This window comes from Limulus polyphemus, unplaced genomic scaffold (genome assembly GCF_000517525.1).
Source record: "Limulus polyphemus unplaced genomic scaffold, Limulus_polyphemus-2.1.2 Scaffold1616, whole genome shotgun sequence".
NCBI lineage: Eukaryota > Metazoa > Arthropoda > Merostomata > Xiphosura > Limulidae > Limulus > Limulus polyphemus.
The window spans coordinates 70,529-86,027 of record NW_013667226.1 but is presented as its reverse complement, the minus strand read 5'-3'; the positions used below and the strand labels follow the sequence as shown (position 1 = coordinate 86,027).

Sequence of the window (15,499 nt, the reverse complement as noted above, 5' to 3'; positions counted from 1 at the left end):
GTTACTACATAAGAATTTGAATAGGTTCTATGTTATCGTGGAATGTTACTACATAAGAATTTGAATAGATTCTATATTATCGTGGAATATTGCTACATAAGAATTTGAATAGGTTCTATATTATCGTGGAATGTTACTACATAAGAATTTGAATAGGTTCTATATTATCGTGGAATGATACTACATAAGAATTTGAATAGGTTCTATATTATCGTGGAATGATACTACATAAGAATTTGAATAGGTTTTACATTATCGTGGAATGTTACTACATAAGAATTTGAATAGGTTCTATATTATCGTGGAATGATACTACATAAGAATTTGAATAGGTTCTATATTATCGTGGAATGTTACTACATAAGAATTTGAATAGGTTCTATATTATTATGGAATGCTACTACATAAGAATTTGAATAGGTTCTATATTATTGTGGAATGCTGCTACATAAGAATTTGAATAGGTTCTATATTATTGTGGAATATTACTACATAATAATTTAAATTGGTTCTATATTGTTGTGGAATATTACTACATAAGAATTTGAATAGGTTCTATATTGCCACTTTTTGTCTTTTCAGGAAAAAAGGAAAAGATAATACCATCATAAGAGATTATGTTCTCCCTGACTACACTGTTATAAAACGAGGTTACGTCCGACCCTTGGAAGAAACAACAGGCAAGCCCAAAGATAATGAACAGGTACTTATTGTTTAGGCAATGTTACATTGCTGTTTCTAGCATCTAATGTGTATGGTTGTATTATTAGTATAATAATTTGTAAATTTATCCAAATGTTTAAATTTTGGGCAACTTATTAAATCAGGGAAACCTATTTAAAAAAACAAAAACATTATAAGATATATGTATCAAGAGTTTCTTTAGTGGATCTTTGTGGCAGTAATAATTTTTATGAGCAACTTGTTTATAAAAGATATTAAATACATACTGAAAATACCAAAATCTCACTACAAAAGGGTTGTTATAAATGCAAAAAATATATCATATTGCTTTTTAAAATCTAACCGATGGACTGATTATCATCAAACTTGGCGTGTACCTTGGGGGTTGACATTTGGATTTGACCCCCTGTATCACCTCCCCTGTAGATCCTAAGTCTTCCATCTATGTTGAATTGGTACATCAGCTAGTTCTTTAATACTTCTCAAATAAACACGTATGTTAATAAAAACCTAGTAAACAAATTTCTAGAACTTTGTACAAATGTTCATTTCTTATCACCTTGACAGAAAATTATAATTTAAGATAACCATATAATTTTGCATACTATATTTACTTGAAGTGACTACATAAAAAGTTCTTACTTGTTCAGTGGAATGGCTTGTATAAGGCACACACAACAAGTTTCATAGCTATTACTTGTAAATGATGTAAAACTGTTGGTTATATGGAACAACTCTTGATATGCTACATTTTAATTCCTTTTCCACATTTCCACAGCCAAACAAAATTTTGGTATTTCACCAAATCATCTCTCTGTTTCAGTTTTCAAGAAAGATTTAATTTGAAGAAGAAAATATTTTTTTTCAGTTCTACATTGTTCTCTGATTTTCTTCATATAACATGTTTCATCAAAACACAAGTTTCATTCCTATATGACTTTGAAAGTATTGTTTTCACAGGAGTTATATTTAGCTATATCTACAGGATTGTAGAATTTATTCAAGAAAAGTATATTTGTTGTTAATCAATCATCTTTGTTAAATATTCCAGTGGTTTCCAGTAATATAATATTTTGTGTCATGTATTTCAAGTTCCAGAAGAACAGTATCATTACAATTTGAGAGCCTTACATCAAGCAATAATTTTTAAAGTTTATGGTAAATATTACTGGCAACTTTTAAGTTGTATGTCAACTAAGTTTCCAAAGAGTAAAATATATTATTAATAGCAAAGTAGCATTGAAGATTTCATGTTTTATCCAGAAAGGTTCACCTGGATTTGTACATGGGAATTATTTGAATTTGAAGACCTACTCTTTTCTTTTTTGAAATATTTAGTTAATATTCATATAATATTCCCATCTGTGTTTATAACAGAGTTTAAATATGTATATCTGTAAATATACTGAATGTGTAAGGGACCTAGTTGTTATTGTATTTTACATTGATTGCCATAAATTTAGTTTCCTTTTGGTTTATAATCATTTTTGGATTTTTCACAAACATCATATAACATTTGTTAGCTTATCTTCCACTGCTGCCCCTTGGCTCAGTGGTTTGGTTTGTTTTGAATTTTTCGCAAAGCTACACGAGGGCTATCTGCATTAGCCATCTCTAATTTAGCAGTGTAAGAGTAGAGGGAAGGCAGCTAGTCATCACTACGCACCAGCCAACTCTTAGGCTACTCTTTTACCATTGAAGAGTGGGATTGACCGTCACATTATAATGCCCCCACAACTGAAAGGGCAAGCATGTTTGGTGGGACAATCATTCAAACCCACAACCCTCAGATTGCGAGTGGAGCGCTCTAACCACCTGGCCATGCCAGGCCTGGCTCAGTGATAATTCAGTGAGCTTATAATGCTAAACATTGGGTTTTAGTTTTCATGATTGGCACAGCAAAGATCTTCATCTTCCTGTTAGGCTTAAAGGCCTGTCAACTACATCACCCCATAAAACTCTGCCACACGCTCATATCTAGGTATAATGTTTGTTCCTTTACCTCCTACAGTGTTGTTCCTGTATTTCCAACTGCTCGTTCAATATTTTGTTTCTATCTCACCCATGGTCTTCCTATGGGTCTTTCTGTTTCAAGGCTGTTCTTGAGTTTTTAGAGCAAGTGTTAAATCCTCCAGTGGCTTGCTAGGTCTGTCCTGTGTTTTCAGGTCAGCTGATTAGTATCATCCCTGTGTCTTTTGCTCTCATGTGATTACAGATGTACTATCACTAGACCCAACCAGACTGAAGGTAGGCTAGAGCGCAGATAGCAAAAAATTACTGCATCATCCTCTAAAGGAATAATATTTCATAAAAAGTGAAAAATAATACTTTAAGGTGGATCCTGCTGCATATCTTGTTTTACACCGATACATTCAGTCCCTATTGAGCTCCATTTGATTGGATACATTTGAAAATGTTTTATCTATGGACTATTTATATAAGTAAAATATTTTATGATGTTCAGTTATAAGTTTTTTATTTATAGTTAAATTAAACCACTAAATAATTGTTTACAAAGATACAGCTAGGATTTTTTATACATCCATCTATCTATCTATTTTATTTTCTGTTTAATGGTTGTAAAGACATGACATATTGGTCTTCAAGGAGGAACACAATAGGGTAGAGGATGTATCCGACTATGCAAAAAAAGTAGACCTAGCTTTTCACTGTTTCTTTACTGAAAATTGTCAATTTCACTTTGAACTTGGTTGGTGAGATGAGACCATCAATAATCCATAGAACTAATGATGAGTCAGCAGATTCATCATCAGTTAATTGTAATATGCTATTTGGATGTTGATCATGAAGACTTCTAAATAAATATTGAAATTTTTTTATTGGTTGTTCATTGGCCTATTCTTGGCAAGATGCTTTCTAGGATATTGAGTTCCAAGTTAATTTACTATCCTTCAAACAAATTAAATATTCCCTTCTTGCCGTTGCATTATCTTCATTTAGTATTCCGATAACTTGGATTTAGACAATTTAGTATTAATGTATGGTAAGTCATTGAAAATATAAATTAAACCTTCACTTGAATCTTTTGACCTACATAAATCTCTAATTATATTCTTTTAAGGGATAAGAACTATCAATTCATGATTAGATGGAAACTGTGTATCAAGCATTATTCTAAGAGTTACATTTCTCCTGTAAGATTGTTTGTGAAGAAATATCAGTGTCTAATTCAGATATCATTATTCTTAGTCTCACCCAGTGGATCATTTGAGGTTTATGGTTTTATAACACTAAAATCCGGGTTTGGTTTCCTGTGGCATACAGAGCTCATATAGACCATTTTATAGCTTTTCACTAAAACAATGGCCATTATTCTTCCAGTTGGAAAGAAAAGTTTCCATTCTTTGTTTACCCTTTAATTATTACTATTGTAACACAATTGTATAACATATTTGCCATGAGTGTTTATTATTTGATCTTGATGATTCTGAACATCATAATATATATACCTTGGTTTTTCAAATTCTACTGTGCAAGCAAGCTACTCTAGTATTAAAATCACCCATTATTATAAATCTCTCGTTCTCATAATAAAAGTTTTCTAGGACATATGCAATAAAGGTGACTGTTAAAGTAGAGGAGATCATCAGGGGAAGTATAACACTCTCCAAATAAAACTTGTGGTTGTTGCCCTAATTGATACAAGTCGTATGAGTGTAAATCAACACATGTGAAATTATCTACAAGATAAATTTTAATTAAAAGTAGAGTAACAGATATTAACATTTATTTATTTATTATAATATTTAAATTTATAGATGTCTTTTGTTACATTTAGTAAAATTATATCAGATTTCAAAAGAAATGAAAGGAGGCTACTTTAATTTATTCTCAATCCCATTAATATTCCATTGTCAGAGTTTTGTATATGGGCTGGGCTGGAACTCTTCTACAGTAGATGTATGTGACTTGTTGGCAATAAATTCAAACAGTAAATGGACAGCACACAATTCACTTGTTTTAAAATAATATATATTCAAAACAAGTCAAACAAACATATGTACAAAAATTCTTTACACTATAAGAAATCACAGTTTTATCTAAAATTCTAAATAATTCTCTTTTCTTGTTAAAATTTCCACACAGGCTGATTTAATTACTTTAGAATCCAATTGGTAACATGAATTATTTTCCTCTTTCTTATCACAATAGTATCAGTGAATAATTCACTTAACATTACCAATTAGGTTACCACAGTTGTATCCTGAACTTTAAATAATTGTCTCCTATTTGTCAAAGTTTCCACAGGCGAGTTCAATTACTTTAGAATACAAATTATTTACCCTTATCTCTGTTAAACTGTGAAACTCACTTTAAGATATCACCTGTTAAGGCTAAGCACTCACATGATGGCTAACTTCACATTTTCTAACTTTTTTTCTGACTGAATTTGTGCTCGTTTGGTCACTTGTATATATACCTTGCCCAACTGAGGACTGGAACTTTTTACAAACTAAGAGACGCTATGATGTAACAATACTCGCATAGCAAGAAAAACTTAGAGGTTTTGAAAAAGTTGACATCAACAATACTACAGCAATTGAACTACACACACAACATATGTTACCGAGTTATGTAACAAAATTTGTTGTAACTATTACTTTTAATATAATTAACTTTTAACACTCTTGTTATGAAAACTAAATATTCTTTAAATATTAAATCACTAATTTAATTAAATAATAACTATTAAACTACACAGTCTTGTATATCCAATATCCATGAAAATATGTTCATATTCTTCAGCTCTTTTACTGTAAAAAAAAATTGAGTTTCATTAATATTGAACAATCTTTCGTGACTTCCAATTCAAATCGAACAGTCTACAGATTCAATAACAATGTTGTTTATGGCATCTTTTTATTTGTACAAAGGTGTGAGATGATCAGTAGAATTTCTTTAATCTGAAGCATTTGTTCTCACTCAGCTGATGTGGTAATTCTGAAGTTGCTTATGCACATTAGTTTATCACTATGTTGTAAGATGTGTTTGTTAATATTTGATGTAGACAGGTTTTATGGTAATATATTTTTTAATTTTATCAGAGATATAATTGGTTGTTAACCATATGTATTCATGTTGCCAGACAGTGCAATTGTATTTCATCAGAATGATTTAAAACAGGAATAGCACCCTTGAAGATTCTTCATTTTAATGTGGTCTTGAAAACACCCTTAATGTTAATTTGAGTTTAGATACATCCAAGTAAGTTTATAAATTATTTTTTTTTTGTATTCAGTCCATGATATTTTATGTATGGGAAACCCAACATAACATTTTACTTTGGCATATCATACAAATTAAATGTAGAAAGTTCCATGTTTAATGTAGTTATTAAATAAATGATTAATAAAGTTCAAAGGATAGTTATTCTCTTGTAACGCATGTATAATATTCTACATCAATATTGTCATTAACTCTGTTGGTTCTCTTGAGTATAATTTTTACCAAATCAACACTGAACATGATCAGATCCAAACTATCAAAATTAGTAGTAAAGTTGGGTACAATTAGGAGATATAATCACAAAGTATTACTGTTTCATGTAAAACTAGCAAATGTGATTATTAAACTCTCACCACCTGTAGTTAAGTTGTTCTATGTTCATTCAACTCATAAAACTTACATTCCAGGTAATGTAAGATGTAAATCGATATAGATGCTTGATATTTGGCTGTATATATAAAAGCAACACTATACATTTACCGTATTATGAAACATTAGGAAATTGCTTATTTAGTTTTCAAGATTTGACATTGACATGTTGCATATGATCAAGGACTATTTTGGAGCTGAGTCAGTAAACATTTTAAAGGAAGACTCAGTCTATCATTACTGAATGAATGATAGATTATATTAATTATATGTCAGGGCAATAACCATACAATCATTGGGTGAGAATGAGTGAAATCTGTATTTGGTCAGTATGATACAATTCAGTGTAGTACTAACCCTAATCAATTAATATTTTAACAAAAGTATACAATGGTTGATGGAAGAAGGGGATCCAAATACCTTGAACTTTCAATATATGATATAACTAATTCTTCCATTTATAGTAAATAACAATTTGTGTCCAGTCCAAACTGTAATTAAGTATGTACTACAGTTGAACTCTTTTTTTTTTCTTCTTTTTTTCTGTATGCATTTAAGTCACTTTTTTTGCACAAACATATTCACAGCAAATGTCAGATGTCACTGGACTTGTACTTAAATGCAACCAACAACATTTAATACACATTTCAAATTTTGCTGATAAACCTATAGGTTGCTCTGTATTAATGATTCTTTGCAAAACTATGAATATAAACTAAGGGAATAAATTTAGTTAAAATATGATGAAAATGAAACTGAATAACTCTTTACCAGGGAATCTATAGAGTACTCCTTTTATTTCTGCAAGTACTTTCTTTGATACTGGCAAACTTTTGTAGGATGAAAGAGTGAGTGAAGTAACCAAGTGTTTAATGTTACATGGAAAAAGTAACAGTTTTTATAATACAATGTTACATGTATTACATTGCTGTTACAATGTTCAAAAGTAGTAGACTGGTTTTTAATTGTAACTACAGCTGTAACTGATTTAATGATATTTCCTGGAGTCTTGCCAGCACAGTGATATTACTGTGAGTAGAAATTTTTTCTTACAATTAAGAAATATCATTGTAGCTGTTATTGTAATTTTTTCTGCTGTTTTTTTTATCTTATCATACAATTTCAAAGCACTAAACTGTTTTGCAGATATATTTATTTTCTCACAAGTACAACAGTTACTCAGTCGTACAAGTCTAATACATTGTCAATAGTCAACCATGAACTTGCAGTTGGGAATGGTGTGGGTACTCAAATTGTAACCTGTGGGTCATGGTTTTGAATTCTGTCACTGAACATGCTCACCTTTTCAGCCATGGGAGCATTATATTATGACAGTCATCCCACTTGTTGTTGGTTAAAGAGAAGTTTTAAGAGTTGGTGATGGGTGATGTTGACTAGCTGCCTTTCCTTTAGTCTTTTACCTCTAAATTAGGAATGGCTAGTGCAGGTAGCCCTCAAGTAGTTTTACAAGAAATTCAACAAACAAACCATGAACTTTTCTGTACGAGTTAAATATTTACATATTCCTCTTTGCTTTCACTCATACGTTCTTAGAATTGTTTCCAGTGTGAATGATATTTATATTATTTTTTGTTGTTGTTTTTTAGTAGTAAAAATGCTTCTTTATGAAAGTGAAATTCTCTCCCAAATTCTAAATAATGGAGAGAACTTTCTCTTTTTAATTATAAAACTGAATTTTATGAATTATTCATAATTTTAAAATCCACAAAAATGTCATCAACATACCTAAAATAATATGTAGGCTTAAAGTAATAATGACAGTCAGTCTTTTAGCCAATTGTTCTCATAAATACATCAAACAAGATTAGTTAAAGCTGGAACTAAACCAAAACAAAAAGTAGTCTTAGTTGTAGGTTTAATTCTTGGTTTACCAACAGTTATATATATCTATATATGTATATTTGTGTGTGTGGGTATGTGTTCAGTATCTCATTAAATGAATCTTTTGAACAGATAGAAATATGAGTAGGCAGTGTTGTCTTGACTTTTTATTATGTCTGTAAGTAAGTTAAATGTCATTATAAATTAAAGGGATGATATTAGTTCTGTGGTTACTTTGAAGAAAAAAGATGCTATCACTAAAACTGAAACTTTATTAAGTGATAACTAAATTTGCCAAGTGGGGGATTTGATCCATCTTCAGAAACATTTATTAAAATTAAGGAAAGTTCGTTTTTATTCTTGATGTTTATAATAGTATTAGATCAATAGGTTTCTCACTCTGTTATTGTCTGTGGCTTACCAAGGATCCATAAACATAATATTGACCATACCTGACATAAGAACTTCATAGGCAATATACACCTCTTCACACAGCATCTTTCCCATGATCTTAGAGATCTGCATGCTACTAGCCTTTAAACTCATAAGAATCCTCATGATTTGTGCTACTGCATAATGACACTATTATGCAGCAAAAGCCCTCTACCAATGGGAGTGTGACACAACCTCCTTGTGCACTAGCTCCCTCAATGCTTTTACACTCATGATCTTCATTCTTTGATGAGGCAAGGAATACTAAGTAGCACTGGAAGTGGGGAAGAAGGGTGGGAAGATGTATCTATTGGAAATACATTTTCAGATAAGGGAAAATGTTAACTTCTGAGGCAATACACATCTCTTCACACAAAAAAGCTATAATTCCACATTAATATGGTAGATAGACCAGAGCAATAGTTACCTAGGTGAGCTCCCTTCAGAAAGCATTTGCATTCATGATCTTCATTCTTTTTCCTTGGCATTGCATGACAAAGACATGTTTGTTTTTGCTTGTAATTTACAGATATTTGCAGTCTGATAAAGGGACTTTGTTTCCTTTATTTATTCCAGTCATGAATTCTCAGGTTCATGTTACTTCAACATCTGGAGTGAGGAATATCCCCACACTAGTCAAGATTCAATCCTTGCTAACTTCCTTGGTTACTCTTCTGTCCCAACCCCCATGTTCCACTCCTGTGTCTCATCCTAGTCCTCCTGCTTCCTATAAATCCTTCACCTCTTCCCATCCTTCTCCTTCTACTCGACAGTCTTTGGCCCAATGTCAGTCTCACCAGGTTCATCAGTGACTACAGCAAAAATGTGGACTTCGTAAACATTCTTCTGCTGCAGCATGCACATCTTTAGGAACACCTGTCTGCAGACAGGTGGGTCACACTTGTTCTCTCTTATGGCTTCTCCCTCTATTTCTCCTTCTCTCTCTCTCTCTCTGCTATTCAGCCTATACTCAGTTCACTTTCCTCCTTCCTTGGATCCTATCTGTCTTTGATGTCTGGAAGACACGGTGTCGGATATATTTCACAAACAGTCCATAGAGAGGGTGCATGACTCTTTGCTAGGGTTTTACTCTGCCTATTTTGTGATCCCCAAGGAAACTGAGGATTGAGCTGGTCATCGACCTTTCCTCTCGGAATTGCTACATGGTTGTCCCTCATTTTCTTATGGTAAATTTCTTTTCTCTCTTCTGATCCTTATCACCCAGACTGTGGATGACCAAGGTTGACGTTTCAGATGCATTCCTTCATATTCCCACTGCAGAGTCTTTGAGATATTTCTTTCAATTCACTCATCAGAATTGTATCTTCCAGTTCAGAGCTCTTCCATTTGCCATTTCGTTGGCTGCTTACATCTTAAAAAGAGGCATCACAGCCTTCGTGTGTCATCTCCATGGACTCAGTCTACAATTCCATTATTTCATGGATGATTGGCTTCTTCTATTCCATTTGCAGGAGGAGTTTTACCTGCACACTTTTATTCTTCTGTGGGAAGCTGCCTGTTTAGGGGGGCTTTTCAAAATTTCCAAATCCTTTCTTATTCCAAACAATCAAACAACCTTTCTTACCCCCAACCAATACCTTGTTCACCTTTCTCAGCTGGGCTTCAACCTTCTTCTCTCCAAATCTAAGTGCTGAAACATTCTGTCATGCTGCTCGAGAGGTTCTAATAATTCCAGGAACCATTTCTTCCCTGGAAGTCCTTATTACATTGGGCCATGCCCATATGCCTCTCCTTCACTCCTTCTTGCATGACCAGTGGAATCACTTATGGGAACCTTTTGACTCCATGGTTCTCCTGTCCCCTCCTCTGGTCACACACCTTTCTTAGTTGCTGGACCACCCCAATCTTACTGTTGGTGTGCCTCCACCCAAACTTGGCTTACACCTCTTCTCTGATGCTTCCCTCTCAGGATGGGGTTAATCTGTAAACAACAAACATTCATCAGGCACTTTGACCCAGGATGAGTCTTCATTTCACATCAACATGCTTGGACTTTTGGCGATGCGTCAGGCATGTTCCCATTTCCCACCCCTGGTTATAGTTCACTCCAACAACTCCACCATTGTTTCCTACATAAACAATCAGGGAGGAATCACATCCAGGACCCTTTGTTTTCAAACTCTCTACCTTCTTTATTGGGCCAATTCTCAATGAGTTTCCTCATTGCATGTCATGTTATGGGTGCTATGAACCTCATGGTGGACCAGCTCTCTAGGCCAAACTGTATTCTGCCCAGTGTGGTCTCTTCACTCTCAGGTTTTCTGATGGATGTGCTCTCTCCTGAGGACTCTGCTCATTGATAACTTTGCCACACCTCTCAATTCCAAGCTTCCCTTCTTTTGGTCTCATGTACCCCACCTTTCAATCTTGGCTGTCAATGCTTTCAATCAGGACTGGTATTTATCTTCCTGTATGCTTACTCAACTCTCCAACTTTTATCCACCACAGGTCCTGGAATTGATTCCCAACATTTCTTGTTGTATCTTCTTGATGGCACCTCTTTGGCCAGTGCAACCTTGGTTCCCTTTTCTTCACCTTTAGTTTACTTGTCCCTCTCTTCCCCTACTTCCCACACCTCTCTTGCTCCAACCTCACTCATTGCTATTCCATACAGGAATTACGTCCCTCCACTTTCACGTTTGAGATTTATCTGGCCTATCACCCATTGGGCTGGACTTTTTTCATAGGGTAGCCTTCTCCCTTTCTCATTCTTGTTGACCATCTATCATCAAAAATAGCATGTTTTTTTACGTTGGTCCATCCGTTACTACCTTCCTCCTAACCAGCCCATTATTGCCCATCACTTTTCCTTTTTTACCTGGCTGCTTGACAAAGTGTTCACTGTTTCCACCATTGCTGGATATTGGGCTGCCTTGTTTACCACCTTTCACCTTTTCTGATATCACAAGGTGTTTTCTTCCTCCACCCTGTTCCAATCCTTCCTTCTTCATTGACCTCCTCACCCTGTTCCCATGCCTGATTGAAACCTGAATGTCATCCTACACACTTACCCAGGCCCCTTTCGAGCCAATAATCACCTGCTCCTTATAACATCTCTCACTTAAGACCTATTTTCTCTTACTCCTCAACTGTAGTTGCTATCATTCAGACATCTATGCTTTTTACTATACATATACATGGGTTTCCTGCAGCCGCTTTCTGTAGGGAGCTCATCTAGGTAACTTTCACACCAGTCCCTCCACCATATCAATGTGGGATTCTAGCTTTCTGTGTGATGAGATGTGTATTGCCTCAGAAGTTAACATTTTCCTTACCTGAAAATGTATTTCCAATAGATACATCTTCACACACTTCCCACCCTTCCTCCCCACTTCCAGTGCTACTCAGTATTCTTTACCTCATCTACAAATGAAGATCATGAGTGCAAAAACATAGAGGGAGCTAGTGCATAAGGAGGTTGTGTCACCCTCCTATTGGTGGGGGGGTTGCTGCATGGTAATATCATTATATAGTAGCACAGATCTTGAAAAATCGTGTGAGTTTAGATGGAAGTTACCTAAAGACTAGTGGCATGAAAATCTCTGAGGCAGATTCATGTAGAAGATGCTTTCTATGTGAAGAAGTGAGTATCTATTGAAAATATATCTTCAGGTAAAGAAAATGTTGACTTTTATCAGCTGGTTGCCAGGTTTCTATCAGAGTTTCCTAAAGATTTCCTTGAAAATCAATCAACTTTAAATTTCTGGATGAAGTAAAATGGTTGTTTTCATGAAAATACATATTTATTTATTTTTGATGCTTGTTTTCTTTGTTTCTTACATTCATATCAGTGGGTGAAACATAGGGTTGAACTAATTAACAAAAAACATGATGTAATAGAAGCTAACCTTGATATGTATATATCAACTTAATAGAGTTTGCAACTGAGAATTTCTACTTTTTTTTTAAAATGGTGGATTTGCTATATGTTCTAGTTTATCCCCAACTTTAACTAATCTTTTATGTCATGAAAAAATTATGGCCCTCAAAAACATAGACCTCTTTATTATTCTCGAAATTTGATGAAACCTGTTTGTTTTAAAAATTTGTGAACATTTAAACAAGTATCTGAACTACTAGCTGTTGCCATGTTAAAGTCCAGTAAGTAAAAAGAGAAGCAGAATTCTTCTATTCACAACTTTAAAAAAAAGCTGGTAATTATATTGCATCTTATCAATAAATTAGGATTTTGCATTTTCAGGCCAATTCATATTCAAGAATGTCATTTCAGCTTTGAAACATTCAGGAGGAATATACAAATACACTTACCTGTTTGGAAACAAGGATATGTAGAGTCAGTCATCAGATGTCCCTCTTTGAATCAATATAGTGAAAAAAACAACTGTCTCCTTGTCAGTTATTATCAAAACAGGACTTAAAAATTGTTATCAACTAACGTGCACAAGCAACTTGACAAGTACAAAGTCAAGTTTGTATTTAAAAAAGCTATTGATCTTGATTCAAACATCTATTTTGAATTTCAAAGGACTGGCAGCACCACTTCTATTGAAACTGTAAGTTCATTCAGTTTAAAGTTAGAATATTGCTTTTCTTTCAGTAGTTTGTTTAGTATTATAATTGGCAATGTTATTTTATATTCGTACAGTTGTAAATTTAAAATTGATTTATTAGCCACTGATTTTTTTTCTTTAGATCATTAGAATGAATAATGAAAGATTTATGGTCCCAGAATTATTGTTCCATCCATCTGATATTGGAGTGCAAGAAATGGGAATTCCAGAAGCTATTGTGCATTCAATTCAGGCCACTCCAGAAGGTAAGGACATGTAACGGTTGTTCTAGTGAAATCATAAAAAGTAATGAAAAGTTTTAACTTTTTTTACCTATCACACTTGCTAATTATATATGTGATCCACTAACGAGAGGTGAAAAGAGGGTTACATGTGTGTGTGTGTGATTTAGTTGATTTGTTTAAACACATATTTAGACATATTTGTTGTTATAGTTGAAGTTTGTTAGTATCATTAAATTTTAAAGGATTGAATTACGTTTGAAAATTGTATCTGATAGATGTATTTTATTATTATTTATAAAATTAATTTTGCATATACATTTCATGAAAGCCCAAGCCCAGTAATTAGTATGTTAAAATTTTGTAAATTATGGAACATAAGATGTAATTACCTAGAGAGTAACTGCTTATGTATTTATATTTCCTTAAGTTCATAGTGAAATGCTTTTATTTTCAGAAGTCCAGCCTCATCTGTATAAGAATATTCTGCTAACAGGAGGAAATGCCTGTTTTCCATTCTTTAAAACACGAGTGTAAGTATTAACAACTGCCATATTAACTGGTGGTTTTGTTATTAGATCCTATTATCATTTAGTTTATGCCTGAATAGCCAGGTTGATCAGAAGGTCACCCAACAAGGTCTGAAAAATTTTAAAGATGTAATTTTCAAAAAGCTTTTTTCACATTGAAAGTAACAATTGAATTTAAGTAATTTCCTCATCCATTTTACCATGTATACATGTAACCCATTTGGAAGTAAATATTTCTTATTAGTCTAACTTAGTGCTTATAAACTATTGTTATGGGTCCTGTCTGGCTCTATTTTCTACTTGACTGTAGGTTTATAAAAAATAAAAAAACTCCATGCATTTTGTTTAAATATTCATTATACAGTGCTGATTAATCCTCTAATAAAGAATTTAATAAATTTAAAAATTAATACTCCAGGACAAAAATGTATGTGTGTGTGTGCATGAATGATTTTTTATTATTATTATCCTCAGCAGTTTTGTACAAATACTATAGGTCAGGTTGTTACTATTGACACTTCATGAAAAGTATTTATTCTATATCTTGAATAATTGATCATAGACTATTAAGGATTCAAAACTGCTTTAATGCTACATGTGGCTTGGTGTTTTGTAACACACACCTGCTCAAGCACTTAATTACTAACTATGTGGTTGGAAGTGTAGTTTACTTCTTTGCTTATGTGGCCAACTCACTTCTTTTAAATGAATAATTGTACACACATGTATTACATCTGGCTTGAACTCTGAATATAATTAAGCTTAGTAATAAAAAATCGTTATAATCTTATTTTCTTTTTGTGCTATGTTTAATTGAACTTAAATATCTAAATTTTTATTCAGTTTTATAGATAGCTAGATAGTTTATTATATTTCATTGTTTAAAAGTCATGGTAATGTTTGATTTGCAGGTACAGTGATGTGCGAGCTTTTGCACCAGAATTATATGATGTTAGTGTCACATTACCAGAAAAGTGAGTAAGAATGAGGAACAAATATATGTATTGGTTAGGTGTTGAAGGTTTTTTATATATGGTAGAGTGGTTCTGCCATGTTGAAAAATTTGAAAATTGTCATGTTTTTAGATGTATTATAGTACACATAATTACAGGCACAAGTTACAAAAAATTGCACATTTTCTTTAGATATCTCCAAAACACTTGTACAGGATGTCAAACTGACATGTTAGTATATTAATTTTTATACAACTATATAGCAAAGTTTCTACATTTTTTTCACTATTAAATAAATGATTATTTAGTATTTTTTATATTTATTAAAATTTACTTCACATTTTATTTATATAATTTTGAAGCCACATAATTACAACACTTGTGCATATTTCTTTTTACACATGGAATAATGTATTTAAATCCCTGACTTTTAATATTATAAATTGTTTTTATTTAAAAAAATACCATACTTCAGTATATGACTTGAAATTTTGAACATACACAGATGTCTTATTGACATGATATTCAGGGACCTACATTTATCAATATCGTTTCTAATTGTATTTCTATTTCTTATAATTAAATTTGTAAATTTGTTTTGCATAACAATTGCTGTATGTGTAGTATTATAATATGTCACTTTCTCCACAATTCATTGTTTCATACTG

The 15,499-nt window shown here is 32.8% G+C and overlaps 1 protein-coding gene across 1 annotated transcript in view; it reads left to right on the top strand.

Annotated features, from left to right (window-relative positions):
• Positions 1 to 15,499, top strand: part of LOC106464308 (actin-related protein 6-like) — a 49,213-nt gene that overhangs the window by 31,300 nt on the left and 2,414 nt on the right. Inside the window, exons 7-10 of the mRNA XM_013924438.2 lie at positions 583 to 703; positions 13,249 to 13,372; positions 13,806 to 13,881; positions 14,790 to 14,852. Of these exons, the coding sequence (XP_013779892.1) occupies positions 583 to 703; positions 13,249 to 13,372; positions 13,806 to 13,881; positions 14,790 to 14,852 (384 nt within the window). The remainder of the gene's footprint in view (positions 1 to 582; positions 704 to 13,248; positions 13,373 to 13,805; positions 13,882 to 14,789; positions 14,853 to 15,499) is intronic.